The sequence below is a fragment of the Bombyx mandarina genome, chromosome 15, assembly GCF_030267445.1.
Source record: "Bombyx mandarina strain Sakado chromosome 15, ASM3026744v2".
NCBI lineage: Eukaryota > Metazoa > Arthropoda > Insecta > Lepidoptera > Bombycidae > Bombyx > Bombyx mandarina.
This window is the reverse complement of record NC_143221.1, coordinates 15,450,102-15,469,812: the sequence shown is the minus strand read 5'-3', so window position 1 is coordinate 15,469,812 and position 19,711 is coordinate 15,450,102. Positions and strand designations below refer to the sequence as shown.

Genomic DNA, 19,711 nt, shown 5'->3' with positions numbered 1-19,711 from the left:
ATTCGAACACCGGTGCATCGCTTCAACACGTATGCACCGGACGTCTTATCCGTTAGGCCACGACGACTACAAATGTGGGTGTTTGAGTTGAAATTTTCTGCTTACAGCTGCAAACTTTTTCAACATGTTTCCCATATATTGTTCTCCTTGTTCTCTACTGTACCCTCCATAGTACAGAGAGCGCACTATCTTTAATCAATGACTGACTGTTTATAATAAGGTACACTTTATGTCGCTACCGCAATGTTATCTCGTTTTTAAATGTACAATACTCGTATAAACGGGGTCAACATGTAAATATTACGCTTGTGTTACAAATTTTACATTTGACCTTGAGATTCGCTACGCGTTTAAAGGATTTTTTAGTCGTCCGTGTCACGAAAAAATGTTAAATAGTCAATAATAATTAATGTAAATAAAGTAATGCGTTTTATCTTGTGCAAAATGTTAACTAGAATGAGTTGTTTGTTAATCAAATCTTTTTATTACCTTATTCAGCAGGACATACGGCCTATCTGATCACCCTCAGACACAACCCATTGAGTTTCTCGCTGGATCTTCTCAGTGGTTCGCGGTTCCGATCCGGTGGTAGATTCTTCGATTCTGCTCTTGCTAGGGCCAGTGTTAGCAACGTCGTCAGGTTAGAGCCCCGTGTCAGCTCACCTACTCGCCCGGTGAATATAGTATGACTCCTAGAGGTCACTAGAAAAGGTAGAGAAAAAAGATCTAAAACTAATTTAAAAATAGAATAAAGTAAAAACAAGAGTAAATCTAAGTCAGTATAAAAATATATATTTTCTCGGATCATCTAGTTTATGATAATCAAAAATGATGAAAGTTTAGAATATTTAAAACACTACGGTTCAATCTTGTATTTATTTTCATATTCTCTTACAGTTTTAAACAAGGGCTGATGGTCGTTTTTGATTTTTTGTAAGAATTTGATATATTGTTGTTCTTAGTCTAGTGAAAAGCTGGGTCGGTGGTCTGGATACGGACCGCGGTCTGCAATTTGCGACCCCTGTTCTAATGTCCGACCTGGTCGGAGTCAACATCTTTCGTAAAGATTATGATTCATGTAATCTTTCGCATCCTAAATCTCCATATCCATCGTATTATTTAGCAGGTTGTTACCTCGGATACGCCTAAACCAGAGGTCGCCAAAGTGCGGCTCTATGAACTCTTGTGACTCTGGCACAAATGTCCTACGGGCTTGCCCGGCCTCTTAATATTATCCGGCTGTGGACAAAATAGCCGGTTAATAGTATGTACGGTCATTTAATATCAGCACCCCTGACTATATAATTAATTATATAATAATCGACGATCGAATCGATATATAATTATTATATATTATATTAATCGAAGCAGTATACAATATAGCATTTATATTATGATTTGATATGACTCTATTCGAATTTTCATTCAGTAGAAGTTAATTTCATACAATAATAGATATTTTATAACGTTTTTTTTTTTTTTTATTGCTTAGATGGGTGGACGAGCTCACAGCCCACCTGGTGTTAAGTGGTTACTGGAGCCCATAGACATCTACAACGTAAATGCGCCACCCACCTTGAGATATAAGTTCTAAAGTCTCAGTATAGTTACAACGGCTACCCTACCCTTCGAACCGAAACGCATTACTGCTTCACGGCGGAAATAGGCGGAGTGGTGGTACCTACCCGTGCGGACTCCCAAGAGGTCCTACCACCAGTGATTACGCAAATTATAATTTTGCGGGATTCGAACACCAGTGCATCGCTACACACGAATGCACCGGACGTCTTATCCTTTAGGCCACGACGACTTTTGTTTTGTTGTTCCGTAACGCCGTCTAGTGTAGTTTTGAGGGACCAGTACGCTAACGTGTAGCCCCGTGAACTCACCTACACGTCAAGGAGAAGCTGAAATAGCCTCTCAAGGCTATCAGCATAAGTCGAAGAAAAAGAACATTGCCATTGAGACAGACTTAAACAGATTTTAAAATACCTAACAGAAGTGATATCCTTGGGATTTAATCGCGGACTAGGTGACCCGTGATCGGAAGACGTCTTCAGGTTGTTGATCATGGGCCTTTTACTTTAAATAGAAATGTAAGAAAGCAAGACCTGATTCTCTTTTTCGATCCTTCTCGTCAATTTAAATGAATATCTAATCGGTGGTACAACCATAATGTCTTTGAAGTGCCTGTGAAGGCCTGCTCTAATAAAAAACTATTGATTTTAAACCAACCTGTAAGTTTCTCAGCCTGCCCTCGTCAAACCGTACATTTTTTTCATCGACTAGACAAACTAGTGTTTATAGATTAAAGAAACCTTAATTAGTATCTACTTGTTTTTCAAGTTTCTCAATAAAATTGGTAATTTATAAGTTTAATATCGGCTATTTACACTTAAAAGCCATAAATACGAACTAGAAATCGTTGAAATGGGTAAGGGACTGTGCACACCACGTTTTATAAACTTTTTAAAGCTTTTATCCTACAGAGCAGTTTGTTGTCGTTTGCGCGTGACATACGCGTTAGTATAGTGTCGATAGAAAGGCGCGACACCGATGCGACCGCTAGCGCGCGCCTTCCCTACGGGCGGGGCTTCCCCCGCAACGAGGGAAGTGAAGAATCTACGCTAGTAGCAATCGACCAAGTTAATGCACCGCGCGTCTTTCGACGCAAATAACTTGACAAAATGTCTCTCTTACCTTATTGGCCCACTGAGTTTCTCGCCGGATCTTCTCAGTGGGTCGCGTTTCCGATCCGGTGGTAGATTCTGCGAAGCACTGCTCTTGCTAGGGTCAGTGTTAGCAACACTCCGGTTGAGCCCCGCGAGCTCACCTACAAACGTTAGGGCGAAGCTGAAATAGCCTCTCAAGGCTATCAGCATAGGTAGGAAAAAAAAAAAAAAATTCCTTATTGTTATAAGTAAACGTTCTTCCGCCGATATAAATGATCTTAGCACTGTATTTTGACGAGTTAATTCCGGTTTAAGAATCTCAAGAAGTTCTTGAGATGATGAATACGACATTCGATAACAATTTGCAAATTTATTTTTTCGTGTCCTATTAATTTTCTAGACGTTGTTGTATAATGTCCACACAATATTCTCTCGCTTGTAAATGGGTGTACCCAAAACCGTCGGTAATTTTTCTTTTTTAAATTAAAAAAATCATATGCAATCAATGCTGTCTCGTTCGACGCCATCTTGTTACTGTTGACAAGAATCTGCTTAAAAACCGATCGCTACAAACGCGCGTCGACGGCGCTTTTAAAAAACGTAGTGAGCACAGGCCCTAAGACTGTTAAATTTTTCATGATTCTTGTTTGTAAGGCGTAAGATGCAAACTTGTTTTTTTACTACGAAGCCGCAGCTGTTAAAAAGGTTTTTGTCTAAAAAAGTTATTGAGTAACGTCATAATCTGACACAAGCTGTCAGTACTGAATCTATACGTTAATACGCGAAACAAAAACTTTGTAACCCTTTTTATGAAAACTGCGCGGACGCAGGAGTATTAAATTTTCCACACTTATAAAGAATATAGAGGAGTGCAGAATGTTAATATTTTTTTTAATTATGCATAAAAATCCAATAAATCAATTAAAAAAAACATTACACACACTACCATGTATTTGACATGTATTTGTTTTGTCTAAAGTGTAGTCTTGACGAAATTTGTGAAGAAAGATGTATATTATCTTTGACAATAGAACCATAATAGTGTACAAACTTATAATTTAAATTAATTATAGTCGAATTTCGACCACCGGGAGACAACTAGTAATTATTATTATTCTAAGAAATCGATTTCATTAGAAATTATCTGTCGATAGATAATGGAGGAATTCCGCGACATCCCGGCTAGTTTCGGCGAGGAACTGCCGCCGGAGGGTCTGCGCGGACTCCTGGTCGAGGGCGTCCCGGCTGACGGATGCACGGCCTTGGATAAACCGCCCGTTGTCGACAGCTTTACCGGGAAATGGATCGTGCTCGTAGCCAGGTGAGTTCCAATGATACTTAGCGCGCGTCAGAACGCTAAAGGGTTCGTCAAACAGAACGCGTACTTAACGCTGCGTTTTAACGTCGCGCTCTTTTCATGTCACACAAATTGACTAAATGAGCCTAACGCCACTTGACGCAACGTAACATCCGCCAAATCACAGCGCCTTTCTATAGCAGTCTGAAAATCTAAAAGTATTCAGATATCGAGTGATTCAGATGTGGCATTGTATAAGCATGAGTATTTTCTAACTAATTCTATCAATTTGTCGGGCATTACCCAGTATTTTAAAACACATTCACTCGGATGCTAAAATAAAATTTGTAAAAAATTACGTCTGACGTCAAAGCGTCCTAACGCCGCGACACAGCGTTGCGTACTTATAGCGCTGGCGCTCTGTTTGACAGTTTATTACCATAGTAGTACAACATATCTCGGCGTCAGAGCGCGCCATCAGTTTAGCGTTCTGACGCGCGCTAAGTACGCGTTCTGTTTGACGAAGCCTTTAGACTTAAGACGTATCTATTAAAGGATTTCTTGACTGAAAAATGATGTTCATACTATTGATTAAGCACAGTAAGTTTGCAGTCTACCTTTTACTCCTGAGACATGTAGTTATCCGATCGATGTAAACCTTGAAACCAGAATACATAGATCGATCAGTAATTAATATTTATATTCTCTTTTCATTCTCTAACAGTAGGATTATTAAGGAAAGGCTTACAAGGATACTCCAAGCTTCCTTTATTTGTTTAAAAAATATATATTGCACTAGAAGCCGATCGTATTAAAGTATTTGCTCTAAACGAGGCCTGTGTTCGAAAAATTGAGGGTAGAACTAAGGAAGACGATCTGAGTGTATTAAAAAGTGTCCGCTGAAAGAGAGCCAATAGAGGTGGCGCCACAGTAGCAAGTGGAAAACTTTGAAAAAAAGCGAATTAAACTATTTTTTTTTTTTATTGCTTTGATGGATGGACGAGCTCACAGCCCACCTGATGTTAAGTGGTTACTGGAGCCCATAGACATCTCCAACGTAAATGCGCCATCCACCTCGAGATATAAGTTCTAAGGTCTCAATATAGTTACAACGGCTACCCCACCCTTCGAACCGAAACGCATTACTGCTTCACGGCGGAAATAGGTGGAGTGGTGGTACCTACCCGTGCGGACTCACAAGAGGTCCTACCACCAGTAATTACGCAAATTATAATTTTGCGGGTTTGATTTTTATTACACGATGTTATTCCTTCACCGTGGAAGTAAATCGCGAACATTTGTTGAGTACGTATTTCATTAGAAAAATTGATACCCGCCTGCGGGATTCGAACACCGGTGCATCGCTTCATACGAATGCACCGGACGTCTTATCCTTTAGGCCACGACGACTACATAGATTAGATTGTGATATTTAATTAAGAAGGAAAGAAACGCTTCCTACGTAAATGTAATAAAAAAAACACGTGTGGCACTCGGGGACTGCCGCGGTAAAGCTATTGCATAGCATTTTTAATCAAGTTATGCAATTATAATTAGACAATAATAATTTAATATTTAAACAATAATAAAATAAGATATAACACGCTATATTTATAAACATGAACAAAAGAAAAACATAAACTTTCCCTTTCACACTCATAAGCTAGACCGCGCGAGAGAGAGATGGGCAAACTTTTCATGATGCGCATGCAGTGCAACGTCACGCGCGCTTATTCACAAACACTACATAAGAGCCGCAACATGTGAATGTGTCGAACGCGAGCTACATGGTAGGCGGAGTAGTGGGTGTTAGGTTTTATTTTCGTTACAAAATTTATTGATTCGGTCGCCGCGCTCAAAGCCCGCGATAAAAGCTATGCAATAGCTTAACAAATTCTTGAGATTTAAATACTGAATATATTTAACAACACAAGTCACGAAAAATATTTAATTGTTCAACCCACCACACTTCGCTCTGTTTAAAACTGTTATATTCATATCATTTCCACTTCCTACACTAACGCTATTTCAGTGAGTCTTCCAACAACAATAACTTGGTGGACACTTTTTCAACTCGTCCCCTATACAAGCTAGTCCTCCTTACATCTACCCTCCATAGTTCGAGATAACGCTAATGTGCTAACGTCTTTTACAAACGACTTAAAGACCAGTCGTTATAATTACCCGATTATCTGTTTAAAATAAATACCATTTTATTGATTTCAATAGGCAAAGGTCGCGTCTTTATCGGCGTATTTGTTCGACAGATACAATTGCAGCTTCGAAATGAAGATACGCAACGCGCAGGCGGCCGGCTTCGATTGCGCGATCGTGCACAACGTGAACTCGAGCGATTTGGGTACGTTGCTGGCAGCTCTCGTCCATATTTTTTCCCCTACCTATGCTGATCGCTTTGAGAGGCTATTTCAGCTTCTTCTTGACGTGTAGGTGAGCTCACGGGGCTCAAACCAGAGTGTTGCTAACACTGGCCTTAGCAAGAGCAGTGCTTCGCAGTATCTACCACCGCAACGGAAACGCGATCCACTGAGAAGATCCGACGAGAAACTCAGTGAGCTGTGTCTATGTGTTAATTTACTCGTCGAGCAAGGACAGTGCTTCACAGAATCTACCACCGAATCGGAAACGCGACCCACTGAGAAGATCCAGCGAGAAACTCAGTGAACTGTGCCTATGGGTCAATTTACTCATCGAGTCCTTCGCTCGACGAGGACGGTGACCGATGCTTGAGGTACCTAAAAGCACCGTTAATGGAGCGGGAGCGCACTGTGGATGACCGCGGTGGCTCCAGGTTGTATGGATGAACTCTACTCCGGTGGCGGGCGGTGCGATTATAAAAACGAGATGACGGTGTCATCTCGAACAAGTTCTACGACCCGATGAAGTGAGACCAACTGTAGCAACGGCAAGGCCACCGGCAACCCATCAACGATTCGTTTGCAATGCGATTCCCTATTGTTAGGTCACAAGGTGCCTTTGTCGGTAGTGGAACCGTTATAAGGTCTATTGAATCAAATGATTGTTCTTAATGATATCTAATCTCAAATCAAAGTGAAAAAAACATAACGCTTTTGAATTTAAAAAAAAGGAAAGTATTTTCTCCGATAGAATAAGAGTTAACAGACCTTTTGTCTCGTGTGCATTATCTAGTTTGAAAAATAAATCTCCAGAACATTATTAGTACGTTGTCAACAAATGTGATTCCGTAAACCATACAGAGTTATCTCTGTTGTGACGCGCAGGGTTGCCTGTATAGGGTAATTGTTCGAACAAAATGCTTCTATTATTATTTATTCGCTTTATATACGACGAGGCTCCTTGGTGTTATGATCCATTTCGATAAAGCGGCACGAAACGAGAGCCCTCTCATCGTGGCTGCCAGTAACTACATCGCCGATCCTGCGGACCAAATGGTAAACATTCGTCGTCGCCCAAAACATGTCATCTCGGATCCTCCCGATCCACTAACGATGCTTTTAGGTACCCCAATCACCGGTCATCGTGCTCGTCGAACCCGTCGCTTGAGACGAAGAGCTCGACGAGTAAATTAACACACAGATACAGCCCACTGAATTTCTCGCCGGATCTTCTCAGTGGGTCGCGTTTCCGATCTGGTGGTAGATTCAGCGAAGCACGGGTCTTGCTATGGTTCGTGTTAGCAACATCGTCGGGTTTGAGCCCCGTGACAAAAAAAATTGAGGCACAGTTTTCTATGCGAATTTCCCCTTTTGCGGGATATCTCAGTTCTTCGTGTTAATTTTCGCGCCCTTGTCTTAAGTATCCGGCTTAAGCACTAGTCAACACTATCAGACAAGTTGCTGACAAAATATTATTACCAAATCTGTGTTTGTTCGCCAATCGATTGATTGTCTTAACTTTTATATAGAGTTAGCAGAACTAAATATGACTGTAACATATATTATTATATTATAGTATTTCCAGCGGTCAAAAGCTATTTGGTTTTACCCCATTCAAATAGCTGAAGAACTTTTGTCACGATATTTTTTCCAAAGTTTAATCTTTAAATGGCTCTCGTGTAATGTTTCAAAAATATCACTTAACCGAAATAGCCAATCACCCCTCGATATTATAAACGGTCTTAATGTCTCCTTTTATTTGATTGTAGTAAATAAAGAGATAATTTTAATTTTTTTCTGACGTGTAGCAACCCTAAAATATATATGTATCGATACAGCACATTATAACAATCAGAAAATTCAGTGTTAAACTGTTCTCAGCACGATGGAGGGTGTCGGACCACAGATTTAATATTTAACTGGAAGTGCATAAATGAATACCGACATTAATTTATTTACATTTAAGATTTATTTTTTGTTTTCTTAAATAGAAAGTTAAGTGTAAACATCGTTGTGAATTGTGTTTTCGTTACAGTACTGATCTAAAAATGATGATTCACTATTTTTGTGTGGGTGTCTTCGGTTAACATTTTTTACAAAATAAACACTTGTATAGTGCTGTTAATGATTAGTGCATTTAATTTTATCATCGGTATCGGCATATATAATATGTCGGCTACAGTTTTAACTTAAAAGAGTTATGACAGTTGATTGAATGAAAAGGACCAATTTTATTTATCGGTTAAAATTGTTCATTTTTTACCGTACGTATTTACATATAATTATGGTTTCGATTTTTAGTCTCGAATATTTCGTAATTGCTTCTAATGTATTCTGGAAAAGTACGCGACCGTTTTTATGATAAAATATTAAATTTTAGATGAAATAGACGACGACATAGAGGTCGAAAATCTTATAAAATATATAAAAAAAAACAAACACGATTTTTTTCTGTTATGTTTGATACATGTATATTATATGGATATATCGTATCGAATATTGATGTATGCCCGACATCAATATGGATACAGCTGAGGTACGTTTATTAATGGTGCTCTTCAATAATTTTATTATATTCTAGGGATTATTTTGTGTTAAATCTCGATATTGTCGACAGCAAATGTGACCCCGGTATGTGGAAGTGATTTTCTGAAATTATCCTGTTTTTTATTTTTAAATATAGGTGCGCGCTGTTAGTCCTAATAGCCACAGAGTTCCTAGCCGGATCTTTTCAGTAGGTCGCGGTTCCGATCCGGCTATAGATTTAGCGAAGCACTACTCTTGCCAGTGCTAGCAAAGTTTCTGAGGTTCTGACCTCACCTACCAGCGAATAGGTAGAAGGAAAAGCATGAAAGAAAACCAACAAAGTCAAGGTGAAACCCACTCTCAGGTTAATAATAACTAGTCTTCGTCCAACGATCGAAATTCTACCATACCACTGACACCTCAAAACTTATATTCATTCATTTTCTCGCTTCTCGCAGCGAATAGATAAGAGGAGAAGTTCTAACGGGTACACATCACCGCCTTGCGTATTTTTAAACGCAGAGAAGTCACGCGTTGCCATGTGGGGAAGGTGGGGGAGAGAGAGAGTGAGAAAGGGGGAGAGAATGCATTTTATTGCGCACCAAAACACAATTTACGATCAAAAACAATCAAAAAGCAGATAGATTTGTACAGTTGGCGGTATTACCGCTAAAAGAGATCTCTTCCAGACAACCATTTAATTTAGAGATAATCTGGAAAATATAAAAATATAGGTGGGTCTGTTGCGGTGTATCATTGACAATACATTATTGGGCAGGAGGCTGATAGTATAAGTAATTACAATGTCCACATCTCAATTCGAAATAAACGTGAATTTATAGTTTTGTAACAAAAAGGCGACTTCACGTGCCCTTTCTAACATGAAAATATACTGTGCGTTAACAGAGAAGATGTCAGCTAAGAATCCGGAGGGCATCGTGATACCTTCAGTGTTCGTCAGTGACGTGGCCGGCGACATACTGGCAGCGGAATATCAATATAATGCCGGGTAAGCGTTTGTTCTGATGAATTTCAATCAAAAATGATTCTTTAATCAAAGACCACAAAGTATAAAGAGCTTTAAAGCTTTTATTGGTTGGTAGGGCGTTTTGTGAGCCCGCAAGGGTAGGTACCACCGCCCTGCCTATTCCTGCCGCTAAATAATGAGTTTTGTGTGTACCACCATTTTTTTCATAATTTTTTCATCATCATCATTTTCGTGATTTTAATCATTTTTTCAGTTCTGTTTAGCGCCTCTACTATGGTCCTGGCAATGACCATGACCGACATTGATCGCGTCTGCCTTTCAAGGCAATAAAAAAAGTTGTAAATAACAGTGCCTTCAATCTATAATTGCTTAATCTTTTTTTATTTATTGCTTAGGTGGGTTGACGAGCTCACAGCCCACCTGGTGTTAAGTGATTACTGGAGCCCATGGACATCTACAACGTAAATGCGCCACCCACCTTGAGATATAAGTTCTAAGATCTCAGTATAGTTACAACGGCTGCCCCACCCTTGTAACTTCACGGCAGAAATAGGCAGGGTGGTGGTACCTACCCGCGCGGACTCACAAGGGATCCTACCACTAGTAAATGCCGACTGCACTATCTTTAATAACATTCGAGACATATTTAAATATATAAAAGATGTGTCCATACATGTATTTGTTTTCTGATGATTATTAATGCAATCCGATTTTTTTGTTTTTTATTTCATATAATAATTTAGTTGGTTTTACATTTTTCATTAGCATATTGATAGTATATCTCTGAAGAACTTGAGGCTATAAAGCGTGCTAAAGAATTAATATATTAAAGAATAAAAACACAAGACTAGCTAGATTTCATGCATACAATATTTATTGACATAAAGAATGTATGGGTTAATTCAATTATAAAAAAAAAACATTAATATCCCCATTGCGCACCATGATAAATGTTTTATTCTTCTTCATGCTCACTTACATACCAGAAGTAATTTCTTATTTAGTACGCTTAGGTAGAAAGAGCTTTTTAAGTATAAGCAGAGTGCTCGGCTTTGTCCGCGATATTGCCCGTGTACGTTGGCGACGATGTTGCAACGAAATAGTTATCCGACTATCAAATTAAATGTAACGAGGCTATATGAAAATTTTCAGTTTCTTTATAATGGTGAACGGCGACCTACCGTTCAACATCAACACGCACCTGCTGTTGCCCTTCGCAATAGTGGTCGTGCTCTGTCTACTCGTCATATTTATATTTATGGTGAGATACGTTTTTTTTTTGCTACCCTTAAGACAAGGGTTATAAGATCACATATCATTGGTATTCATATCACGCTCTGAGTTCTGGTCTTTTAAGCCAAATTTTTATTTAAAGTTTTTGTTGAGAACGAAACCCTGATCTAGGGCTGTCAAACGCGCTCTCAAATTCTCTCTCGATCTTATTTGAAAATTAAATCATTTAACTTATAATGGATTTACCGTCTATTTCATGTAGATCTTAGGTAGAACGCGTAATTATGTTCAGGAGTACTCGTGGCTAGAAACTCATTAACACTGTCAAATAAAAAATAAAATAAAAAATACTGTTTTACAGATAGTGAAATGTATAAAAGACAGGCGCAGAGCCAGAAGGCACCGCTTACCGCATCGTGCGCTTTCAAAGATACCGACGTGCAAGTTCAGCAAGGGCGACCCGTACGACACGTGCGCCATCTGCCTCGACGACTACCAGGAGGGGGACCGCCTGCGCGTGCTGCCCTGCGCCCACGGTACCAGACCACCGCCCGTGCTCTAGCGTGGGACTAGAGGGATTAGCCCTAAACACGTCATTGCGGATCCTCCCGATCCATTAACGGTGCTTTTAGGTACCTCAAGCACCGGTCACCGTCCTCGTCGAACCCGTCGCTTGCGACGAAGAGCTCGACGAGTAGATTAACCCACAAACACAGTCCAATGAGTTTCTCGCCGGATCTTCTCAGTGGGTCGCGTTTCCGATCCGGTGGTAGATTCTGCGAAGTACTGCTTTTGATAGGGCCAGTGCTAGCAACACTCCGGTTGGAACCCCGTGAGCTCACCTACACGTCAAAGCTGAAATAGCCTCTCAAGGCTATCAGCATAAGTGGAAAAAAAAGAGATTAACTTTGTTGAACTGAAAATGATTTTTATTTAGTGTTTAAGAATATTGAATAGTTTAATTTAGTCATCGAAGTTTTGTAACTCATTAAAGATGTTAAAAAGTTAATTACCTAAAGTTAGGTACCTACCTAAAAACTAAATAGTGCCAGCCCTATCGAAAAACTTTATTGTCCCCATACGTAACCTGATTCACTCCAAACCCAAAGTTAATGAGGTCAAGCTAGTTTTTTCAGTTTTTGTGTATATTTTGTAATGAACTATTTATAATAACGCATCGTATATAATAATTTAAGCCCCCGGAACCATTTTAATCTCAATTTTATTAGTATTACCCTAAGAAAAACCATTGAAAATTTGTGTTGGGATTTGGAAAGGGTCCCGATTTGCCCCATTTTACGTTATAAAAGTATCAATTTCGTGTACACTAGTGGATGTATGCACGTATTGCAGCGACTTTAACGGGAACGCAAGGAGTGAAGTTGTGTTATTTGTTTTATTTTGTCTATTTAGTCTTTCTTCAGGTTTAAATGTGTAATAATGGTGGTTTATTAACTGTTTAATATCTGTGTGAAAGTGGACAAATGTGGGAAAATGAAACAAAGCCGCTGGACGTAACTTCTCGGAATCCTCCAAAAAGTCCACTGAAAAAATCTCAGTAAATGACCACCATTTTACTGAGATTATATTTCATCCCATATCATCTCATTTCATTTCACTCCATATTATTATTTTTCATAAAAATAAGACTTGACTTAAAGATCTTAGTTACCGGGTCATAAAATCCCTTTAAAAAAGAAATCGTGTTGCAGCGTACCACAGCGCATGCATCGACCCGTGGCTGACGCAGAACAAGCGCGTGTGTCCGGTGTGCAAGCGCCGCGTGGTGTCCGCCGGCGAGCCCCGCCCCCGCCGCTCCTCCTCCTCCTCCGACTCCGACACCGAGCCGCTCCTGCCGCAGCCGCGGGACCAGGTGCGCGCGCCGACACTACCAACCACTACTGCCCCTGTCATTGCTGATCGTGGCCTAAAGGATAAGGCGTCCGGTGCATTCGTATGTAGCGATGCGACCGGTGTTCGAATCCCGCAGGCGGGTACCAATTTTTCTAATTAAATACGTACTCAACAAATGTTCACGATTGACTTCCACGGTGAAGCGATAACATCGTGTTATAAAAATCAAACCCGCAAAATTATAATTTGCGTAATTACTGATGGTAGGACCTATTGTGAGTTCGCGCGGGTAGGTACCACCGCCCTGCTTATTTCTGCCGTGAAGCAGTAATGCGTTTCGGTTTGAAGGGTGGGGCAATAGTTGTCACTATACTGAGACCTTCAGGGCATTTATTTTGTAAATGTCTATGGGCTCCGACCTAAGCAATAAAAGATAAATAAAAAATCACCACCGGTTGGTGATTTTTTATACGCTCATCTGCCTACAAGAGCAATAAAAAAAAAACTAGTATAAACTAGAATTTATTCACGACACAAATAAGTCCTAATATTTTTTGTTTGTATAACTGTTTCAGGGAGGTGGAACATTTGAAGAGCAACGCGAGAATCCTTTCGTGCGAGCGGCGAGATTCATGTCGAGGTTACGGGCTCGAAATAACCAGAATACTGCTGATACAGAGGTAACTGTCATTTAAATATCATATGTCAACAAAATGCTAAGGAAACGAAGCCCATACAGCCAAACGAAATGTAAGTGTGTCGAATGTCGTTAAGAAAAAAAAAAAACAAAGTGAAACTCCTTCTCGGTCAAATGCAGGAAATTCAACAATCCGCATACCAACATACCTCGCGTTCCCGTCGAGAAAACAAAATGATTAACAAATATATTTTGATCAATGCTATTACGAGTTTTCATTGAAACGAAATACGAAATTTTATTCCACAGGTCCCACCTGAACTAGAAGATAGTCAAGAAACGTCTGATCAGGACGAATTGAAGTAAGTTGGATTTTTGTCTTTGCCAACCGCTAAATACGATTCAAAATAATTTTGTATGGAATCGTTCATATAGTATATGTGTAAAGAAAAACCTTTGTTATGTAATTTTTCTATAAAATCTTTTTTTTTAAGTATTTCTCTTACGTACTGTACTCTCTGTCATTGAGAAAAAAGACGAGTTCAGTTTTATTTGATTCAAGAATACTGTGGAAAATAAAGGCTTTACATGTTTTTTTCTACGCAATTAAGTCTTTTATTATTGTTTAATCACTTTTAGAATATTCCATATCATTATAAAGTGCTATCTGTGACTGTTTCTTTACATATATAGTTGTATGGAGTTTTTGGCGGGAACGCGAGGAGTGAAGTTGTGTGATTTGTTTTATTTTGTCTATTTATTGTTTCTTCAGATTTAAATGTGTAATAACGGTTGTTTATTAACTGTTTGATATATGTGAAAGTGCACAAATGTGAGAAAATGAAACAACGCCGCTGGACGTAACTTCTCGGGATCCTCCAAAAAGTCCACTAAAAAAATGTCAGTAAATGACCACCATTTTACTGAGATTATACTTCATCCCATCTCATCTCATTTCATTTCACTCATCTTTCATAAAAATAAGAATATAAATTGAAATAAGGTATGACTTAAAGGTCTTAGTTACCAGGTCATAAAATCCCTTAAAAATATAGATATATAGTTGTATTATACAGTACAGTGTAAGTGTAAGATAATAATTAATTTGGCATCGGTAGGACACCCCTATACCCTCTCTCCCCGTGGTGAAATGTCAGAGCGATAACAATAAACATTGTAGGGGAATCATACCCCGCCCCGCGTAGCTACTTACTATGCAGTTGTAGTAATGAGCAATAGACGTTAGTCAGTCAGTGGTTAACGTACAGCGATCCACCGCGGTCGCTGACACGAATAAACATGTGATTATACGTAGTGTTTTATAGACCGCCCCGATGAGGTTTCCGGAGGACAACACGCAACGGACAATCAACATAACTCACACACTCCATAAAAGTCTCACAACATAAATAAATAAATGTTGTTTCTGTGCAGCGGCAGTACCGAGGCGCAGCCCCTGCTGGAGGAGCGCGCGCCCCACTCCATCAACGGCTCCTCGCGCGGGGAGATCGGTACGTACCGCGCGCCGCCGCCGGCTTGAGGCGTGACACTTGAGGTCGCTCATTGTATCACGTCCGAACCGGACCAGAATAACGACTATAGTATTCGATTCGGAGTCATAGGTAGCTTAAACTTGCCTTTTTTATTGTCGTTTTATTACTTCCGAAGCTTCGAATACTCCACCGTCATAATGGCCACGGACGACTAAGGACACATGGATATTAAAGAACACAAAATTCATATAGAAAACGCGGAAATAAACGATAAAATGTAGTTTTTTTTTTTATAACTTAGATGTGTGGACGAGCTCACAGCCCACCTGGTGTTAAGTGGATGCTAGAGCCCATAGACATCCACAACGTAAATGCGCCACCCACCTTGAGATACAAGTTCTAAGGTCTCAAGCATAGTTACAACGGCTGCCCCATCCTTCAAACCGAAACGCATTACTGCTTCACGGCAGAAATAGGCAGGGTGGTGGTACCTACCCGCGCGGACTACCACCAGTAATTACGCAAATTATAATTTTGCGGGTTTCATTTTTATTACACGATATTATTCCTTCACCGTGGAAGTCAATCGTGAACAATTGTTGAGTACGTATTTCATTAGAAAAATTGGTACCCGCCTGCGGGATTCGAACACCGGTGCATCGCTTCAACACGAATGCACCGGACGTCTTATCCGTTAGGCCACGACGACTATCAAAGGTTTAAATAATACATACCTAATAGACAAATAGTGGTACCTTGTCGTGCAGATGAGTCCGCGCGGGAGGGTAACAGCACTCTGCCTATTTCTGCTGTGAAGCAGTAATGCGTTTCGGTTTGAAGGGTGGGGCAGCTGTTGGAACTATACTTAAGACCTTAGAACTTATCTCAAGGTGGTTGGTGCATTTACGTCGTAAATGTCTATGGGCTCAGTAACCACTTAACACCAGGTGGGCTGTGAGCTCGTCCACCCATCTAAGCAATAAAAAAATAATACAGAAATTGTTTAATAGTTGAAATGTGTTAAGTGTTATTCGTCTGTCTGTGTGTCCGCAGGGGTGGCGGCGCTGCCGGCTCCCGCCTACCACTCGCTGCCGCGGTACATCGACTTATGAGCCAGTACCCCTGCGCCGCACGACTCCCGCCCCCCGCACCACCCAGCCGCGCCCCAACCATCACCAAAACGTCACAAGGAGTTTACGTTGCTTTTAATTCATGAACTACATGTAAAATTATCCACCATTTTGAATACAGATTATACGCAAAGCGAAGCTGTGCGCCAAATCTATTGTATTTTTTTTTTTGTAAAAACATTTTTGTAGTTTCTCATGAAAAAGTCAGATTATTATTTAATGGTAAAATGTTACAGAAACAAATATTGTTAATACAGTTTTTTGTATACTAAAACTTTGAAAGTATAAGTTTAATGGAAAAAAAATTGTTATTAAAATTCTAATGGTGAACGGATTTAAAGTATCTTTATATAACATCTGGTTGTTGCGATTGAAATCAACTAAAACCCGGACGAGCTGAGGATGGGTGCGGAACATTATCTATGTAAAAACATTTCGAATAAAAAGCCGAGAATAATGTTTTAAATTATTCACTATTGAAAGCCACGGACTTTTGTTATTTTCAATTAATTTGGTCTCATTTTTTTATTAATAAAAACTCTTTTAGAAACAGACTAATATGATATCGAGAGGCGAAAAGCTATTTGGTTTAAACGACATTTTTGCAAAATTACAAGAAACCATTTAAAGTTTAAATATTTCTTTAAAAAAAATTCTTAACAAAAAAAAACCATCTATTTGAATGATGTAAACTCAATTGAAGTTCAATTAAAAATATCGATTTTTTTTATACTAATACCAAGTAAAAATGAACTTTGATTACTAAGAGAAATGTCGCTTAGACTAAATGACCTTTCACCTCTCGATTAAAACTTAGCTCAGTGGACTCACTGGGCAGCGAGGAGTGTGTTTAGTGACATTTCTAAAAGCTCAAATAGTCAAATAACAATCCACGGCGCTTTGTATGCAAAATTACAATATTCCCAAAATATTAACACTTAGATGCACTGTGTTAAGTTAAAACAAATTTTAAAAAAAGCTACTCGGAAGACAAAGTCATATGTGTGGTAGATTTCACTTGGCCCTTAGTTTTGGTTTCGAGATTAATATTTATTATTTTAAGACTTTATAAATCAATAAATGATCTTAAAATGCGATAACACTACTTATATTGTTTTTTTTTTTGTCAGAATTACAGTTTCTTTTTTTTTGTTTATGGCTAAAAGTTTTTTTTTTTTGTCATTCAGAACCAAATCTAAAGATTTGTCAGAGAACTGTTTCACTAAATATATAAACCAGGGAAGCTTACGAAAACAATCTTCGAGTGATTTTAGTCACAATTGTGTTGTTGGTTATTTTTAGGATAGCAGCAGTACAGATGTAGCCACGATAATAACATTAAATACGGCGATTAAACTTTATATAAATATATGCAAGCTTGAAGTTTAAAAAGATACCCCGCTATTTATCTCGTCTAATACAACATAAAATACATACAATCATAATCCTGACACGATATTCTAAAGTCTGCAAAAAGAAATAAGCGAACAAACAGATGGATAGCTTTATGCAGAAAAGTCTTAAGAAGTTAATTGTTTGAGTAATGGAACCGATGCGGCGACCAGAGTCGCTCTCTGGTCACGTGGATGCTTTCTTAAGCTCCCGATAACTGGTAGCTCGCTAGACGCGGATTGGTATTGCTAATGGCATTGACAACGACTCCGTCTGAACCGCTAGCTCGCTGCCAGCGTTGTCAGCTAATGAAAAAGCTAACTAGAAGGTCAGTTTTATATTTGTGAATAGAATAAAATATTCGGCATCCTTGTCGGATGGACTTCATTGAAATATTTGGAACGACCTTCACCGCTCGGCAAGGTCGAACAACAATATGTATTATATAATAATAACTTATAATTTAGTACGTAAGTGTATAAATTTTATTAATAAGGGTTTAATTTCACGGTTTTAATTCGTTCACATATAGCAAGCGCACGTTATATTTTTGTATCATACTGCCTATTTGTAGTTAATTGTTTTAGTTCGTTTTATCATATTGACTGTACGCGTGACATATTATTATGTTGGCAGCTTATTAGAAACGTTATGGCCGCCCCAACTAGAGACTTAACCCTGAGTAATTATGTCGATTTCTCTCTTCGATTTTCGTACTAAGACGTCGGAATATCTAGTAGACTTTGGGAAAGACAAATCCGAAGATACGATGAATAAATCTTATTTCTAAGAGACTTGAAGGCTTCCACGCGTACCTTCGTACGCGGGCAAAAGCTAGTAATAAATAATGGTACGAACCCATGAAATAACATTATTAAAAATTTAGATGCTCACAAGAATTTAAAACAATTGGTAGTAGTATAAGTATATGATTATGTAAATTAGTATCACATTACTGCCTGATGGTTTTTCTTTTCAATATATTTCCAGCATACATTAACAAAGAAAAGAAGGCAAAGTTAGGCAATTCAGGCGCTTAGTAACAGAAATCGACGTAATTACTTGAGGGCACCGGCGACCTACACGGCAGTCTAAGGGTTAAGATGGCCACTGTTAGTACTGAGATTTGTAAACTAAATTTATGTTATAATTTCGAGGCCCCGCCAACCGCCGTCCCCTGTCGACTCCAATGAACCACGGCATCTAGTAAGCAAGACTGCGAGAACGCCATCTTCGAATGCAATTAATAAATAATAATTAATGTTTTGTACGAAGAGAATTAAAGTTATAATGTTTGATGTTTTTCCTTTTCAATTATTTTATATTACACAATTTAAGTGGTAACAGAACTTAATACAAGTGCGTAGTCATAACTCGTCACACTGAATTCCATGCCTTCTGACGTCACTTGTCAGTATTGTAAAGTACCAGTTTCCCTTAACATTTATACCAAATTTGTTTTTTTTTAAACGCCACGTTAACTGGTCCCTTGATAAGTTCGTAAAGAACTTGTGTTACAGGTACCAGATAACGGATATAAATGTAAGATTTTTATTATACACATACATATATTTTAATATAAATCCATAACCCTGGAAAAGACATTTATATTTATCATACAAATATCTTCCCTTGGCGGGATTCGAACTCGCGACCCCCTTGTGTAGTGACCATGTCACTTACCACTACACCAGACGGCCGTTGATTATATAAGGGCTTCTACAATCACATAAGTGGCGCAACGAGTAATGCTCTAAACTTATGAACAAACAGCTCATACATAGCAACAAGTAATCTAGTTTGTCGTAGCCAGCCTCACCTCCCCTCTGATACAACTGTGATCATTAAATAAAATCAAATGAAACTATTGAATGGGAACTGAGTGCTTAGTGCGAGTTTTTTAACGTTCTCGATAACGTAAACTTAACTCGGATTTGTATGCAGTCGGAACAGCGCCCCTAGCGGCAAACGTTCCAACTCCATACAAATTTGAATTAACTGTTACGCTATCGAGAGCGTTAAAAAACTCGCACTAAGCACTCAGTTAGTTTTCCAATGACAACACAAGAGCGCATTATGCGGTATAATGCTCAACGTTGAATGTTCCAACTACA

General features: G+C 39.0%; 1 protein-coding gene across 3 annotated transcripts in view; it reads left to right on the top strand.

Annotated features, from left to right (window-relative positions):
• The window catches only part of gzl (godzilla E3 ubiquitin protein ligase), a 42,764-nt gene extending 23,869 nt beyond the window's left edge, over window positions 1-18,895 (top strand). For 2 of the 3 annotated variants that reach the window (XM_028186127.2, XM_089732785.1), the window contains exons 3-12: window positions 3,827-3,993; window positions 6,237-6,328; window positions 9,777-9,879; window positions 11,011-11,119; window positions 11,453-11,627; window positions 12,804-12,964; window positions 13,521-13,625; window positions 13,892-13,944; window positions 15,017-15,093; window positions 16,129-18,895. In XM_028186127.2, the coding sequence (XP_028041928.2) occupies window positions 3,827-3,993; window positions 6,237-6,328; window positions 9,777-9,879; window positions 11,011-11,119; window positions 11,453-11,627; window positions 12,804-12,964; window positions 13,521-13,625; window positions 13,892-13,944; window positions 15,017-15,093; window positions 16,129-16,187 (1,101 nt within the window). In that variant the 3' untranslated portion in view covers window positions 16,188-18,895. Of the gene's footprint in view, window positions 1-3,826; window positions 3,994-6,198; window positions 6,329-9,776; window positions 9,880-11,010; window positions 11,120-11,452; window positions 11,628-12,803; window positions 12,965-13,520; window positions 13,626-13,891; window positions 13,945-15,016; window positions 15,094-16,128 lie in introns of all 3 variants that reach the window. The other variant, XM_089732786.1, reaches the window with a different exon arrangement.
• The last annotated feature ends 816 nt before the right edge of the window (window positions 18,896-19,711 follow it).